The following is a 14,859-nucleotide window of genomic DNA, read 5'->3' as shown; positions in this document are numbered from 1 at the left end:
AATGACAAACAACAAGCGCTACTCTACACTGCTCAAAACTCGCGTTTGAATCATCAATGGCAAATTCTTTAAATATAAAAAAAACTTACTTCCCTGCTGTGAGTAAGAAGAGCCAGACTGTCCTTGCAAATTTGGAACTGCCCCACTTTATATATGCCCCGCCTTTCTGAAACGCTTCAATTTTTACAAAGCTCATCGGTCTGAAAAAACGAGGTGTGCTCTGATTGGCCAGCTATCCAGTGCGTTGTGATTGGCCAAATTACTCAAGCGTCTGACGGAAATCTTACGCCCCTTACCATACTGTGATGCCGTCTCCCAGCACAACAGACAAAACCAATAAAACCCATTACAAACGAGGCATTTATTGCATTTGTAACACTCCAAAGAGAAAGGAAAAATTTAAATCGCATCATATGACCCCTTTAAGACTGGTTTTGTGGTCCAGGGTCACATATGAGTAATGATCATTTAGTGTAATGACCTCACGTTTTGATTGTTGTGTGTATAAACACAGGGCTTGTGACCTCACACTTCTGCGGCCGCTGTGGCAGCTCTTCACTACTATGGAAAGTGGTTTGATTCAGGACCCCACCAGCATCACGGTCCTCCTTCCTCTCCATCGCGCTCTCACTGAGCTCTTTTTCATCGCTGAAGTCAAGGCTATGGTGAGTGACCATCGTCTTCCTCCTTTCTTAAGCATCTCTTTTAAGAACATTCATAAGAAAAGGCATAAAGAATAACAGCACAGGAGATCATTAGGTAGAGTAAATAATTTAGATATTTTATTTAAGAATAATTAATTACGTGTTTTTTATTATTTACATGTTACACTACTGCTCAGAAATCTGGGGTGCTTTTATTTAATGCTTTATTCAGCAAGGACACATTCATTTGATCAAAAGTGACAGTAAAGACTTTTATAATGTTACACAAATTTCTATTTTAAATAAATACTGTTCTTTTGAACTTTCTATTGACTAAAGAAACCTGAAAAAAGTATCACAGTTTCCACAAAGATATTAAGCAGCACAACCATTTTCAACATTGATAAGAAATGTTTCTTGTTCAACAAATCAGCATATTAGAATGATTTCTGAAGGATCATGTGACACTGAAGACTGGAGTAATGGCTGCTGAAAATTCAGCTTTGCACCACAGGAATACATTACGTTTGAAAATATATTAAAATAGAAAGAATTTCATTTAAGATGCATAATTTCTCAGCATTTTTGATTCTTAATCTTTATTTGATCATTTATTTTGGTATGCGTTAAGGGTTATGCATATGCCTGGGTAACAGACGTGAATTGCTCCGTCCTTCAGACAGCGATGATAAAACACTACCAATCATTTTAGATGCATATACTTAGGGTAAATTGACAAATGTGTCCCCTTAAAGTTATTTATTCTGGCATCGGCTCTGTCTGTACAGTAGCATCTTGTGGCAGCCCTGCATTCATAATAAAATCGTTTTGTTCTCTGAATCATCCTTCAGCATCTCTAAGTGGGAACATTTATATTGAGCCCAGAATTCTGGGAGGCATCCAGGTGACGTACAATAATTATTTAGTGCTGTCATGTAATAGGAAATAGCAATGTGATGATATGTGAAAAACTGGACTGGAGAGCATTAATGTCAGACTTCAGTCTGAATCACGTCAGGGTCTGTATGCGTGAGTTTCTGTCAGGGGAGTGCCATTAAAGTGAGTCTTCCACTCATACCCATATGATTTACTGAGTATCTTATATCCACCTGCACAACTGTCTGTTGAGTGTGTTGAGAGTTTCCGTGTTTGTATTCTACACCCACATTCTAAAATAATTGAAACGCCTACCTTTAATCTGACATTATCCCTAAGGACCCTGTTTACATGGTGTAGCATGCAAGTCCACAAGACTTTAGAATGATAAATCTTTATGATTGACTGTTCATAATGCTGGTCCTGTTTACCAATGGAGGATCCTCAGCTTAAACTAAGTTTAACTGGATCCCCTAGATAATCCATATGCATGGGCCTGTGCAAAAATCTAAAATTGTCCAAAATCCATCACTTTATGATTCATGGTGATTTGGTGCAGTGTCCTCTTAAACAGTGTTTGAAAGAACATAGACAGAGTCTTCTATATTAGTCTTTCTATTGTCTTGTGAATGTACAGGTGCCCCATAGGGTATTTGGACACTTTTCACTTAAGAAATATATCGGTAAACAACACTTCAGTCATTTGATTTGTTGAGCTGTTTTTGCAATGACTTTTAAACAACTGGTTCCAATGTAAAGTGGATGTGTGTAGTCAGTTGCTCTAAAGTTCACACAAGCATCATAGCAGAGTAACCACAGATGTAAAACGTCTGACAGCCACAAAGTGGCACAAACTTTTTTGGGCGGGGGAAAGGTTTCATTTAGAAAGTGTTTTTTGCTATATTTCTTAACACTTAAGTCCACTTCATTTGATATTTTGTTATATAATGCAAAGATATTCATGCATATGTAAGAGTGGCTTTAGTTTCCAAACACTTTATAATTGTTTGGTAGAGAAAAACCGGCCACTAGGGGACACTAACACACCTCTTTGTATTCAAAGTAGGCCAAAATATTCTTAAAGAACATGGTATAGTAACACAGAGTTCAGAGAAACAAACACATAATGACATATCCTGATGTGTATATTTATAAACATCTATGTCATGTAAAGCCTCTACTCTACTCTCATGCCTGAGTGAATGGCTCTTTCTTTGAGCCTGTGAATGGGAGGAAAGGTTTTATGACAATACTCTTTTATCCTTGAGCTGTAATCCTTTAACAGGACACAAATATGAAGTGGTTTATGTGTGTGTTTGAATGGGAAATGTTTAAGTGAGCATTAGTCTCAAGGACTGACAGGCAAATGGATGAAGTGAGTGTTGAGTGGTTACACCAGTAGATGCTCAACACTGTTTGGCCTCATTATGAAGAGCCTTAATCTCCCACAGCCACTGCACTTCTCAGAACTGACCATAAAGATTGCAAACCTCTCAGCAGCCAGATGGTCATGACTGATCCATTGTTTATTTTCAATAAGGCAACACTAGAAAATGGGATCAGAACGCTTGACTAATGGGAGCTTGTCGGCTCACATTTGCATGAGAGTTTCAGCATGTCATTGCTCAGTTTTTGCACCGGAAATGAGACGGAAAGAAGAAAAAACAGATAAGAAGTTCAGACTCGTTCTGTCTTCCTCTCCTCTAGTGTAGTATACTCATTTATGCGGGATGATAAAAGCCCCTCCTTCACAGAGGAAGTGGTTTTGAATGTGTTCTGACATGACTAAAGCTGCAACCTCTCCACAGTCTACAGAACGTTCTGTCAAGAAGTATGTTGAGATGTCTAGATGCCATTCGGTTTGGTGTAGAAGAGGTGTGTGATCTGACCAGCTTCTGTTAACCCAAAGTATCATAACTCCTCCCACTAAAGTCATTCAAACTGAGCTGTCAGCAAGGAGGTTATTTGACAAGATTAAGGAGACTGAACAAGATATTGTCACGTGATCCTTCAGAAATCATTCTAATATGTTGAATCTGTTGTCAATGCTGAAAACAGCTATGCTGCTTAATAATTTTGTGGAAACCATTTCAACCAGTCAAAATATACAAACTAACTATATAAACAAAATTAGGAAGGACAACAAAATAAAAATTTCAGTGAACAATGATATCTGAGCGCAAACTTCCTTTTAAATGTTTAACGTCATCTTTTGTGCTCTACCTGTTCCGTTTCCCATTCGTCATTAGCATTCGCTTTTCTAGCCTAGTGTGCCATCTGGAGTTCATGAACACATTTCAACAGTGTATGGCTAATTCTTGCCAATCTGTGCATGAGTATGCATTAACCTTGTCAACCTAGTTGTGTGCTGTTTATACTGTACATATTGTCACTATAGAAGTTTACCTTGATATGAACATGTTCACTGATTTTTCAGGGTTTAACACAACACAGTACTTCTTTTTAAACAATGCACTTATGTATTGTATTATGCCTACTTCACATAACATGTTTATGGGTTCCACCATATTCCCTCAAAGGTTCCCCAGAGATCGTATAACAGCCTCTGCATAACACAGAAATACTTATTTATAGACTCTAGACTTTGATCAATGTGAAATACCTGGAACAGTGCAAATAATCCTACCTCAGGAAATGAGATGGCAGAGGCAGGGCTGATTTAGATGGTGTCTGGTTTGATTCAGAGTTATGTCATCAGCAGCATGGTGCTACTCCAAACTCCAGATTAACAGCTTCTGCTGAGTTACAGGAGTGGGAGCCAGTATATGGAGAATGACTCTAGTCTTACTGGCCTTGAATTGAACCGACCTCTCTTAAAATTGCTTTCCTGGCAGGTGCTGTAGAATAAATTCAGCATTTTTTGGAGCTTGCTCTATATATATCGATGAACTTTAAAGGGGCTAAATGTGTCAAATGCATGTTGTGGTTCAATATTAAAGCTGTTTTATGTCTTTTCATTTGTCCATCAGGAGCAGGACGTTCTGCAGGAGTATCTTCTTGCTCTCACTACCAATGAACAGCTAGTAGTGCGCACTGCTCAGGTAAGACTGCCACAGTTCCTGTAGTGTTCATATACATTTTTTAATTTTTAATTTTATTTTACCAGTTAACAGCCATGAGCATGTCCGAGAAGGTATGCCATGAACACCACATTTGTAACATTAAAATTAGAGAAGTAAAAAGGTAGTATTCTGTGAGGTTTATGTAAATAAACCTTGTAAATAAAAATGGCTTGTCCATTTAACTTGTTAATTTAGTACAATTTTTTTTTTTTTTTTTTTTTTTTTAACTAGTAGCATAAGTACCAGATTTGTATTTATTTTATGGAATTTGATTAATTAGCATATAATATCATTTGTAGTCCTGTGTAGTCCTATTTGTAATCAGTATATACAGATGAATAATTTGACATAAAGGAAAAAGGACAATAGACTTTGAAATACAATGTATAGTTAGTAAGTGTTGTGTAGTTGAAGATGGCATACAGTATGAAGACACTAAACTGATGCAGCCATATTTAAATGAGTACACATATATACCAGCAGCCACAAAGGGTTTTCAGTGGTCTTGGTTCACTGCTATAAAATAAGATGTGGCAGAGCCTAGTGCATTAACTCGTGCCATAAAGCTGGAAGGACAGGAAACCACAGCACAGTGGAAACGTGAATGTTTGTCAAATGGACGGCTGCATCTAGTGTCCCACCATATGCTGATGAGTAATAATGATCCTGTAATGTCTAATAGTGTGTAACTCTTGTTTTATTAGCAAACCTTGATGACAGACAGTCATTGTACAGTCTGGATACTTGATGCAAAATTAGAGAGTGTATTTTATTATTACTATACAGTAGCAATCCCATTTGTTGTTTGATATCGTTTCTGTTGCAATAACATTCATTGTAGTACAGATTAATAAATGAAATTTGAGAAAATACTTCTCTCAACTTTTTTTTCTCGAGTTTTGAGTAAGAGCATTTGACCTTTGTTCACATAGATGGATAACAGCATTAGTGAAATAAATATTTGTGCTCTAACCAAGTATTATGCTTAAATAGCTGAACATCCGAAAGGATATTGATTAAAAACACCTGTGTCGATTTTCGCATGAGGCATGCGGCGTACCCATTATCCATATACAGTGCATGTGTGTGAGAGTGTGTTTGTGTGTGGGCTGTGGGCAACTCTATTGCATTTAGTCATTAACCCCATTATCGTGTTCGGTGTGGCACAGCCTCATCTCCGGCACAGGGGCGGCTAAAGGAACACATTGTGTTGTGTAGGACGGGATTAATGCTCTGTATTTATCTTATCCCAAGCACCTTTTTAGCTCAAATATAAACATGCTTGTAATATTCATGAAAGCCAAACAAGTGGTTTGATGTTGTTAACAAAATAGCGTTTTGGTGGCAAAAAAGTTTTTAAATGGGCCAAACAGCGACATATTTGAAGTGTGATAATTGTGTGTTTGTGTGTGTGTTTTTGCTGAGCTCTGAGGGCCACAGGTGTGTGAAACGGTTTGATAAATTACCCACAATGTTTTGCGTAATGGTTTTTCTCTCTTACTCTCCCTCTCTCTGACTTTTTCTGCCATTGCCCCCCCCTTTCTCCTCCTGTACTCATTCACTCATTTCTCATTTCTTTATATCGTTCTCTCCCCTGTTTTATTGCACAGGCACTGAAGAACATCGCCGCCATCAGCCTGGCCATTAATTACCCAAATAAATCCACTAAGCTGCTCAACCTGTCCCCCTGAAAGAGGGATGAAAGAGAGATGGAGATGAGAGAAGGGAAGCTTGCCAGAGGCCCATGGGAACGGCCTTCTGCGCTCGATGGCTGCGGTAGGAGCCACATATCGTCTTCCAGAAAAACCCACCCCTTCGCTGTTAACTCATAAAGTGGGGGGCACAGTGATCTCGCGCCTCTTCATCGCGCTGTTTCTCATCTCGTTTGAAAAAGTTTCCTCTTGAAATGAAGGCGTTTTCTTTTTCTTTTTCACCTTGTCCATTTTACCTCTGCTTTAACAATGAGGGTTTAGTGGGCTGTGCCAAATTTGTTTCTCACCTATAAGCACATGTTTCTTTCACTGTTCCTTCGTTTTCTTTTTCGGAAAAACCACCGTGGGCAAGACAATCGATCAAAGTGAAAGCAGGTCACCTTTCCCAGCCTCACACACTCTCTCTGGACATGTTGCCTAAAAATACAAAGCTGCCGACGCAGTCTCATCCTTCAAAGTGGCCCGAGACTACACATACAACGCACACTATATCAATACCTGTCTGAAACCTTGGGGCCTTCTCTCTCTTCACCCGCAGTGCAGCCTGATGAGCTGATGTTTGTTCAGTACTAGCAGCTAGCAGTTACACTCGAAAACCACATGCTTCTAGACAAATGTCAGCTGATGTTTGTGAGTAAATAAAAAAATTAAAAAAACTGAGTTTGATGTGCCATGTGAGTCCAGAAGGCGCCGTTTGCCTTAAGAGTGCAGCTCAAAGTGATCTTGCAACTGATTGTGGGTCAGTTAACAAAGATATATAACGTGTCCTAGTAAGAGGAATGTCAGCGCTTGTGTCTTACATTGTCATGTCCCAGATTCTAAACTCACTCATAATGCTGCATACCACCAGGAAATGTAGAGCACTATGTACAGCAATGTCACTTTATGTTGTGCTGCATGCAACACTGGACTCAACCATATTGTCCATTACTGTTAGCGACATATCGGTTGGTGTTTTATAGATGTGTTCTCTAATATTACTGACGTTCTGAACTGTTTGATCAGTTCGGTTAGTAGTGGATGGTCTTAAGGTTGCACAACTTGATAATCATAAACTTCATCCATCGAAGTGGTTTCCTTCATATATAGCGATTGAGACTCGCCAGTATTTTAACTGTGGTGACATGAATACGGTTATGGAAGCTTTGTTGCTTTGAAAAAGTATATATAATATTATTATTATCATTGCAGGGACATTATTGGATGAATCTTGAGTAAAGCGTTTAATTGGCTAATTGAGAGATTTGTTGCTGCTTTGCAGGTCAGGTAAAGGCTGTTCTTAGCTCTAACCAATGTTTATCCAAATAATAGTTTTATTGGGTTTTTTTTTTTTTTTTTTTGCCCTGTAGCCAAATGTTTATCTTTTTTATGAAATATCGTAGTAGTCATTGAGGATTTGTTGTGTTCTTTACAGGGGTATTCAGGTCTGTGATGATTTTTATTTCAGTTTGATTTGATTTTAGTCAGAAAGGAATTGAAATAGAGGGTTATTTATGCCAAAGAATCATTATTGTATGAAAGACAAGCATCTAACGCAAAGAAATGTATATTTATCGTCCAGAAGGAGGGTCTTATGTTGGGGTGGTTGGTGGTGGTGTTCTAATAGAAAGGAAGGTTGAAGTGTTGGGCTCCAGTGACAGACACAGATCCTTTAGTCCTCTGTTTTTGTTTACATGTGTACTAGCATGGAGCACTGGCTATGTTTGATTCTGCTGCTCAGCCTCAGTTCGGGTGGGTTTCAAAATGTCTGCCAGGAAATCGTCCTGTCACTATTAAGCCTCAGATATTAACAAACAATGTGCCTATGTTTAAAATGAAGCAATCTTAATTTAATCTTCATATCATTGTAAAAGTCCTCTCTTCAATTATATTTTTAAAGAAAATGATAGTTTAATTTGGAGCATTTTCTAACTATTTTATTTTTATGAATGTCTTTTTTGTTTCAGAGTTCATGGCTTCAGTTGTTTTGAATTTGACATGAATGTATATAGTTGTGAATATGGATAATTGCATAAATAATTGATATGAAAATGATTTTTCTGTCAGCCCCCCCACATTAAAGAAATGTCAGAATAATGTACTATATTGTTGTAAGTTTACACTTGATCCTTTTGAATTGATTTGCTATGTCACACAAAAAAGAAACCACAAAACTGCTTTGGGTTGATTGCTCATTTGTTTTTAATTAAAAAAGCAAGATTTGCAAATTCATGTGCCTGGAGGTTTCCTTCTCTTTTCTGGAAAGTCATTTAGAAGTCAAAACTTGAGCATGTTTTGGTTCATTTTAGATGACAATTCAGTCTTTTGGCATTTGTTGGTGCGCTGTAAAGGTTTCAAGTTTTATTATATACCGTGTATCAAAACGAAGTGAAAATTCATTTGTATCTATTTTTATTTTGTTTAACTTTTGTTTTCATAATAGTGGCATTATTATACTGTTTTTATAATAAAAGTTTTTTTTTTTCCCCCGGTTATGCTAGGTTTTATTTTAGTTAACAAAAATGTTTATTTATTTTTTGTTTATGGTAATAACACTCCATTAAGCTGAAAGAAGAATGTGCTATGTAGAGTTAACTTCAATTTATTTTGCTGCTGTAAACTGTACTATGTACCTGTTTCACTTTGTTTTTAATTATAAAAAATAGAAATTCTAAACCCTTTAACCTTGAAACTGAAATCACAAAATTTGCCATAAAACTTCCATTTATGCTTAATTTTTTAGCCATACTTCTAGCTTATTCATATTCCTCAAGGTTTTTGTCTCTCAAAATCTTTTCAATACTAAATTCCATATAATTTTTGCAGCTGGTAAACAAAAGCCATCACGTTTTGTATGTAACTGCATAGGTATAGGTATGTAACTGCATAGGTATATATAACTGCATTGGCATAGACATTTTCCTGTTATTTCTCACTTGATCTACTTTTTCTTTTTTTTCCTGTGCTGAAAGAACCCGTTCATCTCCAACTGCCTTATATTTGGAGCCTGAAGCTTCGAATGTGGTGTGCTACTCAAAGTTATACTAAATTACACATAATCCAGGTTTTATGAAACTTGACTCTAACTTCAATAAAATTATCAGTCCAATTAAAACATCCAGCCAACATAGTTTTTCAACCCTCCTTTCCCCATTCCCATTTGAATATTAACACCATCCCTAGCGTCCTGATTAAATTATGTACAGACAGCAGAGGTGTCACGTCTATATGTTTGTGTTTTGACTTGGCAAACACATGGACCCTCCCTTTAGTACTACAAATAGTCCCTCCTATGTCAGCATTTTCTTCCCTCCTACAATGTAAACCATCTGCTGTTTTATTATAACCGTTCGCCTAAATATAGTCTCTCGCTTTCAAACAAACACGCATGCAAGGTCGCCCCGTGACACAGCCACACCCTGGCTTTTGAATTAGTTAAACTCATCTTCCCGAATAAATATGGACCACTTTACCTCATAGTACCACCAGCGTCTCTCTTCTCTCCATTCACAGAAACACTGAATGACAGACGTGTCATGAAGATGATGATGGTGATTGTGCTGGAGAACACAGTGATGATTCAGAGGCGCTCTGAGTAGCATCCCCCTCATTCCCTGTGAGTCAGCTCTCCTCACACCCCCCACCCACCTCCTCTCCGGCTCCCTGCCTTCCCACGAGCTGGACACCGGCAGTAAGACCCTACAGCTGCGACTGCAGAGGGGGGAGATGATGATGATGATGAAGTCATCCGGTGGGGACGTGAGGCAGTGGGTTTGAAGAAGTACAAGTAGCCTGTGACAATGTCATGGTGCGAAACTCGCTCTTCACACCTACACCTCGGATATGGGAAAAAGGGTGAAGGGGAAAAGAGAGTGAGGAGGAAAGTGACAAACGGAGTAACTGATAATCTGCAGATGCGATGGTTTTTCAAGAAGGGGTGGGAGGCTTGGATTCAGGCTTCGCTGAAGACGAGTTCTTTCACAGCAGATGATTTGTGTTTTGGCTTAGTGTCATGCGGGAATAACGGCTTCCACTGCATGAATGCAGTAGTACGGAATGCTTGTTATGGAATTGAGCTGTTTGTTTTATAGCACTAATACTTGAAAGGGAACTAGCATTTTCTAGCCAACGGTTCCCTCTGGAATTTCCTATGGATTTTTAGAATTATAATTTTTGATTTGAGTAAATATGGTTTGTGTTTGCGATTTACGCATTTTGTTCAACAACATGAATTACACGCAAACCTTAAATGCACTACAATCTTAAAAAATACATGTTCTTTATTGGCATCCACTGTTCCATGAAAACCTTTAACATCTCTGGAACTTTTTCAATGCACAAAAATGTTTTCAATAAAATGTTCTTCACACTAAGAAAAAATTGTTCTTTTAAGAACTGTTCACTAAAGATATTTTCATAGGGGTGGCCAGGTAAGGGTTCGCAGCCTGTCTGGGGTGGCAGAGCATTCGGGGTCGGTTGAAATCACGTTCCAGGTGCGGCCGGGGGTAGTAAGTTCCCTCTGGGTTGAAATCTCTCCCCTAAGGGAGGCCACGCTTCATGCTATGGTTAATTTTCTGTGCTGAATTTCAATTATAAGGCATTTAGACAACAAATGTAAAGATAGTCACTAAGTAAATGGGTTTGTTAGATACCTTGCATACGTAAGTGAAACAACTGTTTTCAATTCAGTAGAAGTAAAAAAAAAAAAAGTAGAAAACTTTTTTCTCGTTGTGTTATGTTTAGACAACTTCTATATTCTTTTTTCGACTTGAATCCGAGACATTTTGCAATAACGAATGGCGAAGTAGGAGCATCACAAGTTCAGTGTTTCATCAGTGTTTCTGGCGTGTATCAAAACACCCCCTCCATCACAACTTGGCAACTCGTGTATCATCTAGGATTCTGAGTTTCCTCTTAGTAAATGCAACTTCGGCCATTCATGTGCTCGGAACTCGTAATTACAATATTTCTGACTCCACTTGAAGGGCACAAGAGACACTGAATCACATCCTTGTGGTATTTGTAGTCCTTATGGAGCATCTTGTTAGCAAGTTATCTAGCACCTCTGATGCTGTCAGCTTGGCTGAGAAACAGAACTGAAGATGTAACCGCTGAAAACATTCTCAATCATCCACATGTTGTTTTACTTCAGTACTTTAGCTGTACTGTTCTTCTGCTGTGGATGACATTGGTTTTCTGCCACTAGCGTTGTACTAGTTCCAGTATAATTCAACAACTCCGACTCAATGTATAGTAAAGACTACAGGCAGGCAGTTGCACAAGGAACATATTTACAATATTGCATATTAAAAACAATAAAAAACAATATTGCCACCGGGGTGCTTTTTATGCATTAACCAGTTACACTCTTAGGAAAATGGTGATAGTTTCATAGATGAAGTTGTGCACAATGGATGTGAGGATTAGATTCTTATTACACAAACATGAAGAATTTTATTCTTTTGAGATACAAGCCTTTGGCAAGTTTTATGAGTGTATGAATTTGCTGAGAATGGACCTGCAATTGGCTTTTATGGCTATAACAAGAGGGGGCAAAGCAATGGACCAACAGTTCGATATTGTGCTAAGCTGTAGATCACTTTTATATCTTGCTACCATAATCATGGATGCCTAAACTTTTCACAGTAATGAGTGAACTGTTGCGTTGCTTAATTGTATCTCATGATTGTGTCCTGTCCAATGCCAGTGGTTTTGAAATGAAATGCTCATCAGTAAGTACTATTGACCATAGAGTGTATGTAGAGTAACATTATACTGTATGTTTGACCAAGAAAGTGTGGACATTTAGCTATAGATTACCATGTATTTGCAAAGGTTTACCAATGTACATCATGACTGTATGTTTAAAATGATCTTTAAACAGCTCACGATCACTTAGAAACTAGTTGTACTGAAATACTCCTCTTGTTCATTAACGGACACTATTTCTTTCTTGTTCTTCACATGTCTCAGGCACTATCCTGGTGGTATGTCTTTTTAATGTCCAGTCACGAAATGAAACCGAGGCGAAGAGCTGTGTGAAATGAATCTCTTCGCTGTGAGTGTGCTCTAGAGAAAAGCAATGATCTGCTCTCTGACTTATGTTAAATGCTGCAGGTTTGATTTTCTTGTATGTGAGAAAGAGGCAGAGAGAAAAGGCTTGTTTTGTGTGTGTTTGGGGAGAGAATATTTGCATTTGTTTTCGATCATCTGATGTCAAGCTCCATTGCTATGCCTATAGGCAGTGCAGGGCTGGGCTGAGATGATCTGAGGGTGAGTTCTGCTTCACTGGAGTCAGCTGCCCTCAGTGGCTCATCTCCTGAGACACTTGAGAATAACTACACACACACACACACACACACATCCCTCGTGATGAATGGAGAAATCCTTCCGTCAATACAATGCTGCTAACTTCAGTTTTTCCTACTTATTTTGCCTTAGGCAAAGATAAAAGACATCATTGTGAATATCTTTCTCTTTGTGTCTGTATTGTTGCAATATGAGAGTTTTAGACAATTTTTTCCTGTTTCTCTCTATGTCTATGCCTATGGCTTTGTTCCGAATGAAATACTGCATACTCAGTATTTACTGCATTTGTATATACATTATTGTTCATAAGTTTGGGGCTGGTAAGAGTTTGCAATGTTTTTGAAAGAAAGTCTCTTATGCTCACCAAGGCTGCATTTACTTGATCAAAAATACAGTGAAAACCGTAATATTGTGACTTATTAGTACAATTTCAATTGGAAAAAGGTGCAGCACTCAGTCTTGAAGGGGTGAAAACTTTATTGATTAAAATGACGTTATCAAGGCCTTCATCAGATATCAAGAACAGCAATACCAAACCATGCTTTAAACATTCTTGTAATCAGCAACAGGTGTGTCACTCTGCCAATTAGGGGAGTGGCTTCCAAACAAGTTAGGACGAAGAAAAAAAAACTAAGTTATTAAAACATACCATCATCAATTTCTTGAATGAGACCTCTGGGAAATAATGTATCTAAAGTAAAAATCCAAAAGGTCTCCCTAGATTTACATTTCACAACAATGTCACCTCCCTGACCTACTGAATGTACTTGTTCAATACCAAAGTAGAAAAACTCACAAATAGAATGTGAAGAATCGTTAAAGTGTTGTGCTACTGGGTTGCTCATGTCCCCACGTCTTATAGCACTACGATGTTCACATATACGAGTTTTTAATTCTCTTGATGTTTCACCAACATACAGCATTCCACATGGACACCGTATAGCATAAATGTCATTACAGGAATTGCAAGTGATGACATTTTTTATAAATATGTTTTTGCCTATTCTAGAATGTGGAAAATATTTTAATCTCCCGGTGTACTGGCACTGAGTACAATTTACACATTTATAGTTACCTGGAGGAATTGTAAATGGTAGAGACTTAGAGCGACTAGTGCGAACATCGGCCTTAAGAGTTCTTTAAACTTCTTGCTTTTCGAAAAGACATTAATGGGGGGTGTTCAAACATTTTTGAAAGACCTGGGTCTGATTGTAAAATATGCCAATATTTCTGTATAATGTTACAAAGAGTTGGAGCCTGAGGAGTGTATGTTGTAACGAATTGTACAGAGAAATTATTTTGAGTTTTATTAGCCGGAGTGAGTAGATGTTCTCTTTGTACTGCTTTTAATTTATCCTCTGCACAATCCAACCACCTATCCTTATAGCCCTTTTCTTTGAATTTCTTCCACATTTCGTTTTTCCTAATTTCAAACGAATTGTCTGTTGAACAAATTCGCTTAATTCTATGCAGCTGACTCACTGGTAAACTTTTTTTGAGAGAGGGTGGGTGACAACTATGAGCATGTAAATAATTATTCCTACCTGTTTTCTTCCTGAAAAGGTCTTTTTAGATGTTCGTGTTACCAAGGTAGGACAATTATTGAGTACAGACCTTTTCAGGAAGAAAACAGATAGGAATCATTATTTACATAACAGACAATTCGTTTGAAATTGAGCAACCCAGTAGCACAACACTTTAACGATTCTTCACATTCTATTTGTGAGTTTTTCTACGTTGGTATTGAACAAGTACATTCAGTAGGTCAGGGAGGTGACATTGTTGTGAAACGTAAATCTAGGGAGACCCTTTAGATTTTTACTTTAGATACATTATTTCCCAGAGGTCTCAATTAAGAAATTGATTATGGTATGTTTTAATAACTTAGTTTTTTTTTCTTCGTCCTAACTTGTTTGGAAGCCACTCCCCTAATTGGCAGAGTGACACACCTGTTGCTGATTACAAGAATGTTTAAAGCATGGTTTGGTATTGCTGTTCTTGATATCTGATGAAGGCCTTGATAACGGCCGAAATGTCGTTATAATCAATAAAGTTTTCACCCCTTCAAGACTGAGTACTGCACCTTTTTCAATTGATATGGCATTTAGATTTTGGGTTGCACCTCCTCTCTCGTTGGTAGAGCACCTCCTCTCAGTAATTATTAGTACAGTTTAAAATTGGTTTCTATTTGAATATATTTTAAAATGCAATTTATACCTGTTATATCAAAGCTGAATTTACAGCAGCCATTACATG

The 14,859-nt window shown here is 37.8% G+C and overlaps 1 protein-coding gene across 1 annotated transcript in view; it reads left to right on the top strand.

Annotated features, from left to right (window-relative positions):
- LOC107664397 (zinc finger ZZ-type and EF-hand domain-containing protein 1-like) overlaps positions 1 to 8,522 on the top strand; it is a 48,261-nt gene extending 39,739 nt beyond the window's left edge. The window contains exons 54-56 of the mRNA XM_016454954.1: positions 515 to 665; positions 4,511 to 4,582; positions 6,214 to 8,522. Coding sequence (XP_016310440.1) covers positions 515 to 665; positions 4,511 to 4,582; positions 6,214 to 6,294 — 304 coding nt within the window. The 3' untranslated portion in view covers positions 6,295 to 8,522. The remainder of the gene's footprint in view (positions 1 to 514; positions 666 to 4,510; positions 4,583 to 6,213) is intronic.
- Positions 8,523 to 14,859: the final 6,337 nt, after the last annotated feature.

The sequence above is a fragment of the Sinocyclocheilus anshuiensis genome, unplaced genomic scaffold, assembly GCF_001515605.1.
Source record: "Sinocyclocheilus anshuiensis isolate Anshui unplaced genomic scaffold, SAMN03320099.WGS_v1.1 scaffold351, whole genome shotgun sequence".
Classification (NCBI taxonomy): domain Eukaryota; kingdom Metazoa; phylum Chordata; class Actinopteri; order Cypriniformes; family Cyprinidae; genus Sinocyclocheilus; species Sinocyclocheilus anshuiensis.
The sequence above is the reverse complement of the archived record's forward strand: the minus strand, read 5'-3'. Positions and strand labels throughout refer to the sequence as shown.